Source organism: Glycine soja, chromosome 11 (genome assembly GCF_004193775.1).
Source record: "Glycine soja cultivar W05 chromosome 11, ASM419377v2, whole genome shotgun sequence".
In the NCBI taxonomy this organism is placed as follows: Eukaryota; Viridiplantae; Streptophyta; class Magnoliopsida; order Fabales; family Fabaceae; genus Glycine; species Glycine soja.
In genome coordinates, this window is record NC_041012.1 from 7,013,772 (window position 1) to 7,029,275 (window position 15,504).

A 15,504-nucleotide genomic window follows, 5' to 3' on the forward strand; every position below is an offset into this window, starting at 1 on the left:
TTCACTTCCTCTCTATGTTTGACGAAGTAGAGCTCTATAATTAGCAAATATAGTATACAATAGTTAAAAACTGATTAACGAATAAACTAACAATAATATTTAAGTTAATCGTGTCTCAGATTTGTGGCCAGGCTCAATGCGTTTACCTTCTTGTATTCTCTGACCAATTTTTGTGGCCTCTGAGAAAGTAAATTCAGCACGAAAGATATATACTACAGAAGCTTCAAGTACACACACACACACATATATCCTATCATCACTCTATTACCGGGGACATTTTCTGTTAATAGAGTTTACATAGATTTTTATCTAATAATAAAATGTCGAAAAGAGAATGTAAATAAGTGTGTTTTATGTTCTGCTTTGATCGAGACGAAAGAATGTAAAAAAATGAGTGAAATGAACAATGGACCTATACTTTTACTTTCTATCTTAATTTAAATTTTTTATCTCTTTTTCTTTTCATCCTACCAAAGATACAGTAAGCATTTCTCATTTCAAAGATCGTAGTACTTCATGTTCCTTCTATTCAACCGAAACATGAGGAATGATAAATTATGTTTGTAGGATTGGGAATTGGGTTACCCTAACTAACTATAATTTGATCGAACCTCTCTTACTTGCTCATTCTCACTCGGTCATTGTTGCTTCCCTCTGTGGCTGTATAGTTACTAACCCTGAACCGATGATGTAATCATGAGTGTTGTGTTCATGTGTAACTCTGGCTCCGAGCTTCATTATTAACACTTGCATGGACATTGGACATGGTCCTATTGTTATTGTGCCTATTGCATACCCCAAGGACGTGTTTTGTGGCCCTTAAGAATCTATTACACTTCTTATGAGAAAAACATTATGAAAGATTTTTTTCTTTACTTGGCTAAACAGTAAACACAACTTATAAATGCAGCTCGAGTTCTCAAGTACATCATTGAATTACATATTTTATTATAAATGCTTGACATTATTGGAGAATGCTATCAAATGTTCTTAAGCCATTAATTAAAAATATAAAAAAAATCTTTTTATAAAAAAGCCTATATCGATTCATTCTTAGTGTGATTTTTCATACAACTTGACCATAATTTACAATGAAAAAATATATTTATTAATTCATTATTCAAAGTCCCAAATTATGTTTAGAGGAAGTGTTTAATGATTACTATAACTAATATTTTTTAAAATAAATGTTTATTTTATATAACTAAAACTTATAATAAATGCTTCTAAATATATAAATTATATTATAATTCAAAAATATCTAATAAATTAATATTTTTGAACCTATTATATTTTTAATTTATGATAAACATTTTATATTATGGCATATTGTTACTTTTTAGTTATTGATTATTTCTTGAAAAAATATTGAAATTCAAGTTAAAATTAAAGATATTAAAAATGATAAATTGAAAGATATAAGAAATTAAATTAAACCATTATACTGATATTAAATTCATAAAATAATGTATCATACATGTTAGAAACGTGTTTAAATTCTATGATATATATATATATAACAAGTTATACCTTTTTAAACCGTTTAATTGGTAAATAATTAAACCTATATTCATCATTGCATATTTTTATTAATATAATATATGTGTCATTACAATATTCAAGACAAGTTGCAACAGAGTACTAAAAACAGATATTTATAGAGGTAAAACAAGGTGACTGACTAGAGGCATTTGGCCTCGATCTCCTCTAGTGTAAGCCCCTTGGTTTCTGGTATAACAAAGTATATGAATACAAGAGATGCCACGGCTATTACACAAAATGTGTAAAACAAAATTCCAGCTCCCAATAATGCCTGTGAAGAAAACCAAAACAAAGTGTTAGGCAGGCAATTTTAATGAAATCAATATGTCCACTGTATAGCAAGTCCAAGATGATGTTTCTGAAACAGCCAAGCACAGTAACGAATACAAATAATGGGAAAACAAAATTCTTTTCACTGCACAGCCTTATTAACCAAATAGAATGTGAGGAAAAGAAAGAGAAGATCCTCAATACATTCAATTAAACACCAATTTAAATAGGGCAATCATATGATTGATGATGATGACACATGCAAAATATATGGCGATTTTATGGTTTCCTGTTCAAGATCTTCATCACCTTCAGTGGGGAAAAAGCAAATGTCACCAGGGCATTTGCACCAAAATTGACGAGTACAGCTATACTTAGTCCTCGACCTCTTAGGCGCAAGGGGAAAATCTCTGCTATCATTAACCAACCAATTGGACCAAAGGAAATCTGAAAAAAGACAATGAAGAACCATTAAAATAACACTGCATGGTATAAGAACGATACTGGATGTAAGCATTACAATAAGAAAGAATGATTTTCCTTATCTCAGACTCTCAGTGAGACTCCAATATATGTGATCTAACAAATGATATAAAAAAGCATATTCACCTGATAACTGCCAACGTACAACAGCAGACCAATTACAGCAACAACTGGTGAATTATCCAAGAAAATGTAATATGAACCGAGAAAGAATAAAGAGATCACCTGTGATACAAATAAACAGGAGTTCTTAAATTTTTAACAATGATCAACCATGTCACAATCATTCCTCTCTTATAAATTAGCTAAGCTGAATGACCATTCATGCAGCACTAATTAGCAGATTAGCCTAAGCCTCTCAATTTGAGATAGAAACGAGGAACTGAGGAAGTTTTCTTTTCTCAGGATATTACTTCCAAAACCATCCTATAGAATCAAAGAAACAAGAAGGAACTTACTATCCCTGAAACTCCCCCAAGTAGTAAAGGCCTCCTTCCAAGTTTATCAACAACGACAACAGCAACTCCAGTCATAATCAACTAGAACAGAAACAGATGGTTATACATTTTGCAAAAAGAAAAAAGAGAAGGGGGGAGGGAGAACAATGGGAAAATAGATGATTCAGAACTAATGGTAGCACAGAACTTACTCTGTTTTTAACAAGACTTGTTTCAGAACTAATGGTATTTATGAAGAAATTTTGCATAGACATTGGAACTCACAAACATGATTCCTCTTTTGAAAAAGTGAAATCAATTCAAAATGAAAATACAGAAGGTAGTGTCAACAAATGTTTAATATCCTAATCTATTAAAAGTTACCAAAAAGAAAAAGGAATTTTCTTCCTCGTTTTGATAAAAGGATTTATTAAGACACGCATGCATATAATTTGCAGATACAGCATTATATACACTTAGCTCATTGCACTTTATAAGAAGAGCAGAAAGAGTTGGATGAAATCACATTTCAAAGTGTGAACAATAACATCATATGGACAATCCATAATTCAAATTTGTATGTTGTAGAATACCTTGAGCTACACATAACTAATGAAACTGACAAAAAACTACTGTAGTACTGCTTCGTTTTCACACAAATTCACAATTACTAAGAATGTGAGCAAATAAGATCTACCTTGAAAAACCCAAGGAGAATAGAGACTCGGGTTGCATCAGATGCTCCGGAGAATCCTGCACTCTACAAAATGAATTCGGTTACAATGTTATTTCACTTCACTTGTACAACATAATAGATTATATGAATCTGCAATAACTTTCCTCGACTAAAATTAATATAATACCTGAAAGATTGATCCAGCATAGTAGAGCACACTTGGTTGCCCTGTGATCTGTCATAATTTGCAGCCTATAGCATAAGTATACTGAAATGCTGGCAACTCTGATAGTTTTTACCATTTTATTGGAGTGATTGCAATACCTGCTGAAACAAGACCAATCCTGAACCAATCCAAAGGGCTTTCAAGCATTTTCCTTGGAATAGTTCTCCAAAGGTAGCTTCTTTTTCTTCACCTAGATAAGAAAGTTCTGCCAGAATCTCATCTACTTGCCGAGGAACTGAATCATAAAAAGCTTGACCTCGAAGCTGACACAAACTACGAATTGCTATGTCTTTTGAATTCTGAACATCCCCTTTTCCCTGTATAGCACGTAAAAGTAACCATCTAGGAGAAGCTGGGAGCCACCACATTCCAACTCCCATGATTATTGCCACAGGACTACTAACTCCATACATATACCGCCACCCAGATACGGTTTCGACGAACAAGCTACCAATTCCATATCCTGCCTGAATAAATGATATGTAGTCATTTTTTGTAATTCCAGGATATTTAGAACTGAAAGCAATTTGAGAGAATATTATTTCTGAGGAGGCTATACAATGGTAGAAGGAAAAATTCAAAAAGTTTATTCACTTATTGCATTTATAGAACACACAAGAAACTTTAAGGTCCTCCCATAAAGTTCAAGAGCTGAAGAACTTACAACCATCCCAAGTACTATAAAGAACTCTTTTAGAGATATTAGTTGTCCACGTATTGGTGTTGGAGCTGTCTCTGCAATGTACATTGGAGCAGCATGCATTGCCTAAAATAGATAAAATTAAAATAATTTATCTTGCTTGAGAGTTAATGAGTTATAGACAAAATATACAACTGTTACACTACTGTTAAATTGCAGAATTAAAATATCTAAACTAGCTAAGCATAATTGGTATAAATTCCTTCTCTTTCATCTATTCATTCATTCAGATATTTATATAACAAATTTCTGAGCCAATCATTGGCTATTCTCATAACAATGAAACAGAAAGGGAATAATGCTAAAATGTAAAGATAAGCACTACTGGAAGTTATAACAATATTGCAACTAGAAGCATCTGTGACAAGGGAATTTGGTGACATAGTGTAGTCACACATAGTCCTGCAGAGTGATGGGCCTTTTGGTAATCCTCTTGGGTCGAGAGTTGTGGGCTGGACTGCTATCAACAAAACATTATTTAAATCATCTCTGAACAGATTCATCACCTAACAATTCCTTTTACATGCAAAATAACTCATTTTTTTCTTTCCCTTTCCTTTCGTGTGGATATATCAGTCTTAATTAATTGAGAACACTACAAGAGAATTTTAATAACAAACCCCTGGCCCTCCTCCTTCTACCTCTGGTTCCTTTGGGTTGAACCCACTGTTCCTTGTGTTCAAACTCAATTACAAAGAATGAAAGGAAGCAATAAAATCCTATGGACTTGGTCATAGAAGTTCTAATATCAAGTCAAAAACCAACTCCCCTAAAAGCTTCAGCCGTTAGGTGCACACCCACAAATCATTATTTCTTTAAGACTAAAGACTGAACTACATCTTCAATTGTCTACATGGTTGGCTACCTTAACCAACCAGAAACTAACATATACAAGCTTAGATGTAGCTTTTGGGAGAAAAAGAGCATGCCAACAAGCTTAGATGTAATACTTGGGGAAAAAAGAGAATACCAGTCCAATTCCTATGCCAAATACAAGTCTCCCAAGCACCAATACAGGAAAATTAGGAGCTAATGCTGTTACAAGAGCTCCAACAAGATAAACTACTGCAGCTCCAATCAGCTCCTTTCTTCTACCTAAATATAAAATTTGTCACAGCAGTTTCACCAGGGAAGGAAATAGCGAAGATTATAACTGACAAAAAGGGAAATTACCTAAGAAGTCAGCAACATTGAAGGCCAACAAGGAGCCAATTAAGGCACCATACAATGATCCACTAGTCTGCAAAAGAAGCAAATGCCATTGCCCCAGTTTATATTCAAGATCAATATATGGAGTAATTACAATTGTGAACAAATGTGTCAAATCATAAGAATGACAATAAGACAAAGAGAAAACAACCAATAATTTAATTTAAACTTACAAGAAGACCAATTTCAACAGAAGACAACTTGTACCAAGATACTCCACTTAGTGTTGGTGACTGCAAAGTATACAAGCAAATCATTGAAAATATACAACTGAATATCAGCTTCCAAACAAAATGTTGAGTATGACAGTTAGTTCAGTCAAAGTAACAAAAAATGGATGTCAGCATAAGAATCTGTATTTCTGTATATTATACTAGTATTAGGAATACATACTTTTTAATTTGAATAAATGAAAAGACAATTATACCATATGTCAGTTCTGTTATACAATGAAAAAGCCTACACTATTATTATTGCCAGCGAGTAGACTTTCCAAAAGCTCCATTCTTAGATAGAACTAACTCATGGGAAGAATGAAATCCTTACGTCTTTTTATTTTTTCCATCGGGGAAAATGAAATCCTTCAAGTCTTTTTCTATTAAGAATGAATTATACACTAGAAGACCATGACCCATATGAATAGTAATGGTAACAAGGAATCTACTAAACAAAGACTTGTTTCTGCCAGCAGTTTTCTGCTATGAAAAATGATAGACTATACTGAAAAAATAATTTGCAAGAGACATAAGTACATAGCAATAGATTCATTAACAGGTAAAAAACCTATTGCATGTCCAGAATATTTAACTATAGAAAAATTGTGCTTATCTAAGATTTTATCTTGAGCATTTTACTTACTGATTATGAGAGAATTATTTGTTGTAGTATACATGCTATAACAATTAGAGCAAGAGTGGATGAAACATGAAACCCTACCACATATGATACAGTAATAGGAATCTAAATTTCTAAGAGCAATAATGGGCAATATCTACGGTCAGCAAAAACCGTGTGTGAGGACAAAACACGCTGAAAAGTCTCGTATTGGTTTGTGGGGACAGTCAATGATCTTGAAAGTCTTTGAAGCAGATTGCCGAGGTCTTGGAAAGGACTACCTAAAGAGGGTTCTTACCGGTGGAAGGTTCTGACCAATGAGGAGTTGAGTGAAGTGTCACCGTGTGAAGTGTCATAGTGTGAGAATAGTCGAGAAATTGACAATCAAGGATGCTACATTTAACATTTGCTGAATCTAACAAATCCAAAAATGAACAAGTGGATTGTCTAAGGATAGCATGCCACCTTAATAAAATTCATCCACAACTAAGTGGAAATGTATAACGAAAATAAACTTATTATCTAAAAATGATGGTTGCAATAAAGATCATGACAAGGTATGAAAAGCAGGATGCATAATGTCCATTCTTAAACTTTTTCCTAGATATTTAACCTTTTGAGACTAATGGGAGTAAAGCAGGATTAACACCAATCAAGTAAGTATCAAACAATATTTCATAATTTTGATACGTATTATAACAATGATGATCACACCAAGGAAATAGATTTAAGAAGGTCACAAACTACAAAGTAAAAAAAAATCATTCATAATATAAAGCTGTAATCATATATTTTTTCCCCATATAAATCTTGTTCATCATATCTCTTGAGCTGCCCTGTTGTACTGCTCTTGCACCTGCATCTCTCCCTATGACTTTTATAGGGAGGAAAATATATCTAAACAATATAGTCACTGTAAAAACCCAACTAAAGAGATCATGTAACTATTAGAACTCAAAATGCATTACTGGTTGAGGCTTTGAGATATGGATCTAGATGATGCAATATATAGATTATGGTTTATACAACTAATCACCATACTCATATCTAATGAAGTATATTGAAGGCATTACAGATATACTATGAAAAACTACTATACTATAAGATTATACTTCAAACAGACGAAAAGTAACTCTTGACAATACAGCAGAAAAATCTGGAATTTTTTAAGATCAGGAAATTATTAAGGGTGTTATGCCACCAAATGAATATTATAAAAATGTTGAGTCAGTGCCAAAATTATAGTAGAAGGGTGTACCTGAATGGAAATAGTTGCAGAAGATGTGGCACCAATATCATAGCCAAATAGTAGGCCACCCAAAGCTGGGAAGAGAAATCTGAGATTTTTAAAACGCATTTTAGGTAAGACTACAGGCATAGAAGTCTTTTATTCTTCTTCTTTTCCACTTCAAGGAAAATGTATCACACAATCAATTCAAGACTCATAATCAGAAAATCAATGGGGGCACAGTGAACATGAAATAATGTCATTTTTCTGAATTGAAGTTGTCAAATTGTTTCATCAATGTCAAGCAGAAAAAATATAAAGAAAGACAAAAAATTTACAAGATATATTCAAAAAATTCAATCCTATAGCATGTGATGCAAGCTAATTTATTATTTTGATAAGGCAAGGGTAACTAAAAGCTCAAGGTGGAATAGGTATGTGGACATCAAATGATTTCTAAGAAAAAGAACTATTCAAAAGGTATATATTATTTGCTCTATTCAAGAATCCAAATGGGAGTTCTAGCAATCTTGAATTCCATGGGAATCAGTTTTCTTTAAAATGAAGGAAACTAATTCTCATCTATTATAACCTTGGGATCAATTCATTGTCATGCTGCCTACACCTTCACCCTCACCACCACAACAATAGTTAAGAAAAAAATAGTAGTATTTCATGGAAATCTAGTAACAAACCAAATATGTTAATATTCTTTATCTAAATATTTAGCTAAATATTTCCAAAAGGACATAGGACTCCACAAATCAAACAGCTCTAACGACAGATGAGACATAAATCCGTGATCTATAAAAAGAAACAGTAATCAAACCTTCCCTAGCAAAATGCAACGTGCAACAGCCATCCTCAGCCTAACCTTCGTGAGTAACATCTAACACATTTTTCCACCCAGTAAACATGACACCAATCAAGAAATTATAGTCCTCAACATAACACAAATTACAGTCTACAAAAATTATAGTCCTTTACCAGAGCTAGTCCAAGCTAAAAGTTTATCTTTATGTAGCTATATATCTATTGTATTTGTATATTTCAAAATACAACAAAGATTGATAGATTTCCTAAGCAATGCATAAAATTAACAAAAAAGGAATTAAAAGCTAATACGCACGGGAGAATTGCAGCAGAGACGGAATAGCTTTCAGAGTCATGAACCCCATTAAGCAGAGGCTCTATTGCACTCCCAATCTCACCACCTGACCTTGCTTCCTAGTGAAAGTCAATGCATGTCAAGCGTTATGAAAGGGAAAATAAACACCAAAAGATAGCAACAAATTAGTTTAATTGCCAGTAAAACAAACAACACACAGCTTTGCATGTGTTAGTGTGACAGTATCTGACTGCAAGCATTCAGCCTATTCTTATTTCAATTTTTTATACAGACAAAATAAATAAATAATCAAGATCTAAATTCACATAATTCTCTGATTTCATTAAAAAAAATAGTTGATAGGCAAGCAAGTACAAGTACAAAAAAAATTGATAATTTCAATTCTGTTATTTCTATTGACGCTCTCTCAACAGAATATTCAGCTAAAAAAAACAATGGAAAACAATTGTAAAATTGCTTTGTAATATGCTTGCAGTAATCCAAGACTTGACAAATCGTATAGTTTATAAATAAATCAAAACTAAAGGAGCAATTGGCCAATTTTTTTTTTGTCCTGGTCAGAGACAATGAGTGTCTCCTAACTCATTGGATCAGAGATTAATCTCACTTGTGGGGTGTGTGTCAGTCCAAGAAAAGTTTGTATAGGGAGGAAATGAGTCGAACACAGAGTGTATGCCAAAACCCCTAATGACGCAGTTCAACTTGTTTTCTTTGAGCTAATTTTGACTTTAACAAGTACTATTTTTGTGACACCCATTGAAGATTGAACCCTTGATTGTTTGGTAACCAACTTTCAGCCCTTTTTTTTTCATTCTTTCTGAATTTCAACAGTTTCCTTCCCTCCCAATAGTTTTTTTGCTTACCTCTCAGAAACCAAACAAAGTCTACACATACTAAAAGATATAAATATATTCATATAATTCAAATTCAGGGTAGATGCTGATCAATTCCAGCTCAAAGAAGAAGAAGAAAAATGAAAAAGTGATAAGGAAAGAACCTTTGCGAAAGAGGAATGAGCGGGTTGCTCGGGATCGGATGCCATTTCTTTTGAGTTTGAAGCTTTGAAGGTTGAGAGAGAGTGTAGTCGTTGAAGAAGAAATGTGGGCAAAATAATAATATAATATAAATATGAAGGAAGCAAGAAAGAGTAAACAAAAAATCAAGTTTAGCAGACAGCAGTAAGTAAGATACGATGAATGAAACGAGAAAAGAGATTATTCCTAGTTTTGTTTGCAGTAGAAACTAGAAAATTGAATCTGACCACTCCAGCAAGGAACAAACGTTAAACAAGTTGCCTGGCTGGTAGGACGCACGTGTCTATAGACAGGTGTTTACACCTTCAGAAAGATAAAAAGAAATCAGGATTTATTAATATTGTTTGGAATATTATGTGTCTCCTAAGAAACAGTTTTGCTGGTGGTGATGATTGTACATTCCTTTTTAATTTTTTCTTGGAAATGTTTATGGAGATTAATTCATGATAGTTTTTTAAGTTATTACTAAAAAAAGTACATGTTCTATTTTTCAATTTGAAGGTTTTGCAAAAGAAAAAATCTAACAAATACTTATTTTATTCTGTTTGCAAATTTATGAGAGGAAAGTTATTTTAATTCACAGAAGAAATCGATCTTTTGTAAATTCTAAATTAAATCTATTTTTTATTGATTCTAAACACAGTGATAGTGCTCACTTTGTATTCGCAACAATTAACTAACTATTTTCTTGGTGAAATTTTTTTGCATTGCCCGGTTAGGTTTTACATTGTCTTTTTTATTATATATACAATGACTACAGACTGCTATACTCCATTAGCTCAACCTAGTGGGGTTTTTATTTATTATATTGTCTTTTTAATCCTTTTAGAATAAACAGATAGTGTCGAGACTCAAATCCGCTCTCTTCATACGCAACTTTAAGATCTGATATATTCAAAAGTATGTATGAAATTTAAAATCAATTTGATATATTCAATTTAAGATCTGATATAATCAATTTAATCACATATTACGTTTACGATTGATATCACCGAACGACGGCATATCGAGACTCAAATCCGCTCTCTCTTCATACGCAACTTTGCCAAGAAGAACCGTGTTTCTGCTAAATTCTCATCACGTATCGTCCAACCAATGGGATTATGGAGATGCTGCCATGTTCTAGATCTCCTCCCAATTTTGATTGAGTTATATAAACTTGATTTATACTTTTGTAGATTTGGATGCATGCTCGAACCTCCAAGGTACCAACTTGAGAACAAAATTTCAGCTATTGGAGAACAAAATTTAATATGTTTCTGGTTCTAAGTCTAAAGTAATAAAGTTGTTTTGCATAATTACACTTTGAGTGTTAAGATCGAGGACGCATCTCAAATAGTTATCGTGCAAGATGGTTGGAGACTGAAAACTGGCGTTGGGGTAAATAATGGTCGACATATTTTGACGCAATAAACAAGTATTCACAATTTCAAAACAAAAAGAAATAAGCAATGAAATAAATTGCTTCTAATGTTATTCTGGTCTGATCTATTGTTCGATGCTTACAAGCAATGGCAAAGCGGCGAACAGCTTTCCGGCGACGTGAAAGACTGTCAACGTGATGATGGAGAAATTGTTTTTAAATTTTACATAATCCTAAACATGATTTGAGAAGATATACGGTTAAATTGGATTTTAAATTTGTCCACGATATGCAGTTACCTTCAATTATACCAGATTTTTTAAACTTTTTTTACAACAAGTTTAAAGTATAATAACGGCGTTAACTTGTTATGTGTGGTCTTTATGTCATCAGGTGTCACGTAATGACCGGTGACTGATTGATAAAAAAATTGTATTACTAATTAAACGTGTTTGATAATTCAAATATATTATAAATGAAACAGTTTTTTTTATAACAATCCAAAATTTAAAACTTGTGATTAAAATTGAACAATTAATTTTGTTTTTAATTACTAAATTTTGCTTTATTTGTAGTACGAGGATGTATTTTAAAAGATAAACGAAATTTATAATAGTTATTAATTAATAAATTATTGTAAAACTTGAATTATTTTAGTTTAAGAAAGCCCCGACATCTATAGGTACATAGTGTGCTAAAGAAGTACACTGCTCATGTAGTATATATATATAAAAAAATACAGCACTCCTTGTTTTTATTGGGAAACCTAATGACAAGTACCTTACTTTTTTTTTAACAATGAGGCCAGAGGCCCAAACTAACTACCAAGACCAAAGCTACATAAGTTGACACTTGCTATTTACATAGTCTATTTTTCTAAGTACACCCCCATTCCTTCCCTTTACTTTTTATTTATCCATTATACCATTTTCATTATAAAATTAGAATAATAAAAAAATGAATTTGTGACTAGATAAACCAAACTAAACAGTACCTATTCTAAAATATAGTTCTGGAAATTATTTTGTTTTAGCTAAAACTAGTTGGATTTCAGTCTTTAAGTATTGGATGCCCAAAAGGGGGAAACTTTTGCTCTTTTACAGTTTTACAATATATGCTGTGGTTCGTTGAGCTTGGTATACAATCTGCTATTTTTGAGACATACCGATTGTAAGTTGGTTGGTTGTGCAGAAGAGAATTTCTCAGAATGTGGAGCTTTTATTAATCATATTAGGGGAGCTGATTGGAGCTAATATATTCTAGCTATGGCATCGATCATCAACTCTAGTCATCACATTTTTTTTCTTGTATTCCACAATGTATTTACATTTACAGCTCCGTTGCTATGAAGATGAATTGATTTTGTTCTTGTAAAAAAAAAAAACTTCTGATTTTTTTTGTATTATGATTTTTTTAACCCTTCTTGTTTGTGCATGTTTGAATTATTTTTTCTAAATATTATAATTTGATTAATGGAAAAAGTATTAGTGTTATTGTTTAAACTTGTTTATGGCAACCCAAATTTTGAGGCTTATAATAATTAAAATTCTAACCATTAATATTTTTAATTAGTTTTTATTTTTCTATTTAGATTTAACTCATTGAGAGAGATAAGTTATTTTAAAAAATTGTGATTTTTTATTTTGAACAACTAATTAATTTAAATATAAAATTAAGTATTATAAATAATTTCCTACTTCATTTTTGGGATTTTCTATCAAAAAAATCTTTCAAACAATCAAATGAAATAGTATATCATTTTAACACTAATCTTTATCTAAGATATCCAACTATAAAATTTATTCATACAATCAATTATAATATTAATGAATAATATTTATATTCTATTATTAAAACAATATATTTTATTGTTAGTAATACGGACACATTTTCGATGAATAAAGAACTATATCAGTTATATAATATTTTTTATAATAGAATCTATAATACTATTTTTCCTCTATCTCTTTTTATTATATCAATTGTTTTTTTTATTCACAATTTCATTTATCCACAATTGAAAGACAGGACTCAAAACAAATTTCCATTCTCAAATTCCTATAAAATACTCTATTAATATACAGAGTTACAAAAAAAAAATAATACTACTTATAATTACTTTATTAGTTTTTGTTTTGGCTTAAGTCAAACTCTGGGAAATCCATCTAAGAACTCGATAATGTCTAGTTCAAATAGCATTTCTCTTTTTTTCAGTTATCTGAAGTCTATTTATAAAAGGGTTGCCACATTAGGATCTATTTCTTCAAATAGGAACTATTAAACCACTTTTAGAGAAAATAATTTTATCATATGTTTATTTTTATTTGTTTCCAACTCTTTTGACTTTATCCTAGTTGATAACAATGGACTTGTTTTCATTACCAACAATTATCTCTCGGTCATGAAAACAAATTTGAATAAGAATATAATATTTGATTAAATTAAATTATCTAATTTTATCATCAAATAAAGTATTTTTACACAAATTAAAATACTCATTTATGTGTGATTTCGTTAGTTCAATATTAAGTCAGTATTAATTCATAATTAATTTACTAATTAAGGTAGACGTCTGACAACTAGAATTATTCATGAGTTGAATTGGTTTGAGTTTAGAGTAAAATAAAATCCGAACCAATTATCTTTAATTGAGTTGGTGGTGGTTGAATTTTGAATTTTTTTTAACTGGATTATGAAAAATATTAGGGCGGTGTTTAAAGAAGTTTGCAGGAAGTCAAGACGATAAGATTCATGTGCATTATTTTTCTTCAATACATAACAGAACTGTTCAAGATTACTTATTAGGGCTATTGTTAGTACAGATGGCAATGCAAAGGAAAAACCAGCAAAATCATCAAATGAAGCCAAAAATAAAGCTGCTGCCGAACCAGATATTACTATCACAAGGCTTGATATCCGGGTTGGCCTCATAAAAAAAGCTCAAAAACTTCTTGATGCAGATGAACTATATGTTGAAGAGATTGACATTGGTGAAGAACAGACCAGAAATGTTGTCAGTGGGCTTGTCAAATTTATACCACTTGATGAAATGCAGGTTTTTGTATAATCAGAAATTCCATATTCTGTTAATATAAAGTTGTGCAGGTACTATTTTAACTACTGATTAATTAATGCTAATAACTTTCTTCAGAACCGAAAAGTCTGTGTTCTTTGCAACCTAAAGCCAGCAACCAGGAAGGGCATTAAGGTAAGGAAAAACACAATACCTGTATATTAGGGGGGGTGTTGATCTATTCTGTCAGCTCTTTAAATTACATTACACTGTGTTATTATGGTGTTAGTATAGCTAATGTTTTGATTATAAGATGTAGTATGATTGAATGTGTTGAGTGTTTATGATTAAAAAGATATTGCTTGATTACATGATGACACTTGGTAAGTGCTAATTGAAAGACAATAGGGTTCTCCAAGATTATAATTTGTACTGTTCCATTTTCATCTCTGACTGAGGCAAGAGTAGTCAAGTACTAAATATCTGATTGCTGTGCTCCCTCCAGTTTGAGTTGGTTGAGCCTCCCAGTTCGGCTCAACCAGGAGAAAGAATTACATTCCCAGGGTATGAAGGTAGCTAATCCTGATGAACTCTTCAACTCAAAGAAGAAAGTTTGGGAAACATTGCGAGTCGATTTGCACACAAATGAGGAACTGGTGGCATGCTACAAAAATATTCCACTCACCTCATCAGCTAGACAACGAGTTCAAAAAAAGGAAATTAAAAAAGAAAATAATTTGCTTTTTTTTTATCTGTTGCCTTTTTTATTTGCCGTAAATGTAGAATTTGCTTTGTGTAATTTGACATTTTGACGTGCTTTCTTATTCTTCATTTTAACTGCTGCCTATATTTTGGGTGAGCTGTGGCCAAATTGTTTGCATTATTTTTTTAAAAATTCTTAATTTAATATACAGACTTCATTAGCTTATTTCTTGGGGTATCTTTGTAATTTTTTCTATTTAGGGATTCATGTGCATTACTTTTATTTTTATTTTACTATTTACATTACCACCATCCATTCGATACCAAATCATTAACCCGAGATAATATGTCTAAAATAATATAGGCATAAATGTAACTATTAATTACATCTACAGATTTTTTTTATTATTACTAATCGTTTCAAAGAATAATGAGATTTTCTTCCATGCATAATTTTTAATTCCCCAAGTGACCTCCCCTCAAATTCACACTCCAGTTTTCAATTTATTTTTTTTATAAAACGGGGTTATGAATTCCGGTTGGCCGATCCGAATTCCGAACTTTTTTTAAAAATATACACAAATAGTATAATTGATCTAGGGCACAAGAATACAAATACACACTTCGAAAACTTTAATGAAATAAAATATGACATATA

At 31.6% G+C, this 15,504-nt stretch overlaps 2 protein-coding genes across 2 annotated transcripts; one reads left to right on the top strand and one right to left on the bottom strand.

The window, feature by feature from the left end:
- Positions 1-1,553: 1,553 nt before the first annotated feature.
- Positions 1,554-10,059, bottom strand: LOC114377227 (D-xylose-proton symporter-like 2). Its single transcript, XM_028335658.1, has 14 exons — positions 9,732-10,059; positions 8,735-8,832; positions 7,636-7,714; positions 5,717-5,776; positions 5,508-5,574; positions 5,305-5,429; positions 4,299-4,400; positions 3,733-4,101; positions 3,596-3,643; positions 3,430-3,492; positions 2,754-2,834; positions 2,422-2,520; positions 2,122-2,259; positions 1,554-1,813 (listed from the first exon to the last, which is right to left on the bottom strand). Exons 1-14 carry the CDS (start codon positions 9,774-9,776, stop codon positions 1,682-1,684), a joined length of 1,506 nt encoding a protein of 501 aa, XP_028191459.1. The 5' UTR covers positions 9,777-10,059; the 3' UTR covers positions 1,554-1,681.
- A 1,179-nt stretch (positions 10,060-11,238) lies between these two features.
- Positions 11,239-14,724, top strand: LOC114376877 (probable methionine--tRNA ligase). The gene is made up of 4 exons (XM_028335189.1): positions 11,239-11,343; positions 13,914-14,186; positions 14,283-14,339; positions 14,650-14,724. The coding sequence occupies exons 1-4, from the start codon at positions 11,239-11,241 to the stop codon at positions 14,722-14,724; spliced, it is 510 nt and encodes a 169-aa protein (XP_028190990.1).
- Positions 14,725-15,504: the final 780 nt, after the last annotated feature.

Excerpts from the sequence above, each read along its gene's own strand:
- LOC114377227 (XM_028335658.1), bottom strand. The coding sequence starts at position 9,776 with ATGGCATCCGATCCCGAGCAACCCGCTCATTCCTCTTTCGCAAAG. Across the intron at positions 5,777-7,635 it reads CTGCAACTATTTCCATTCAG|TCACCAACACTAAGTGGAGT; the intron begins GTACACCCTTCT and ends TATACTTTGCAG. Across the intron at positions 5,575-5,716 it reads CTGTTGAAATTGGTCTTCTT|ACTAGTGGATCATTGTATGG; the intron begins GTAAGTTTAAAT and ends CTTCTTTTGCAG.
- LOC114376877 (XM_028335189.1), top strand. The coding sequence starts at position 11,239 with ATGTTATTCTGGTCTGATCTATTGTTCGATGCTTACAAGCAATGGCAA. Across the intron at positions 11,344-13,913 it reads AACGTGATGATGGAGAAATT|AACTGTTCAAGATTACTTAT; the intron begins GTTTTTAAATTT and ends AATACATAACAG. Across the intron at positions 14,187-14,282 it reads TACCACTTGATGAAATGCAG|AACCGAAAAGTCTGTGTTCT; the intron begins GTTTTTGTATAA and ends AACTTTCTTCAG.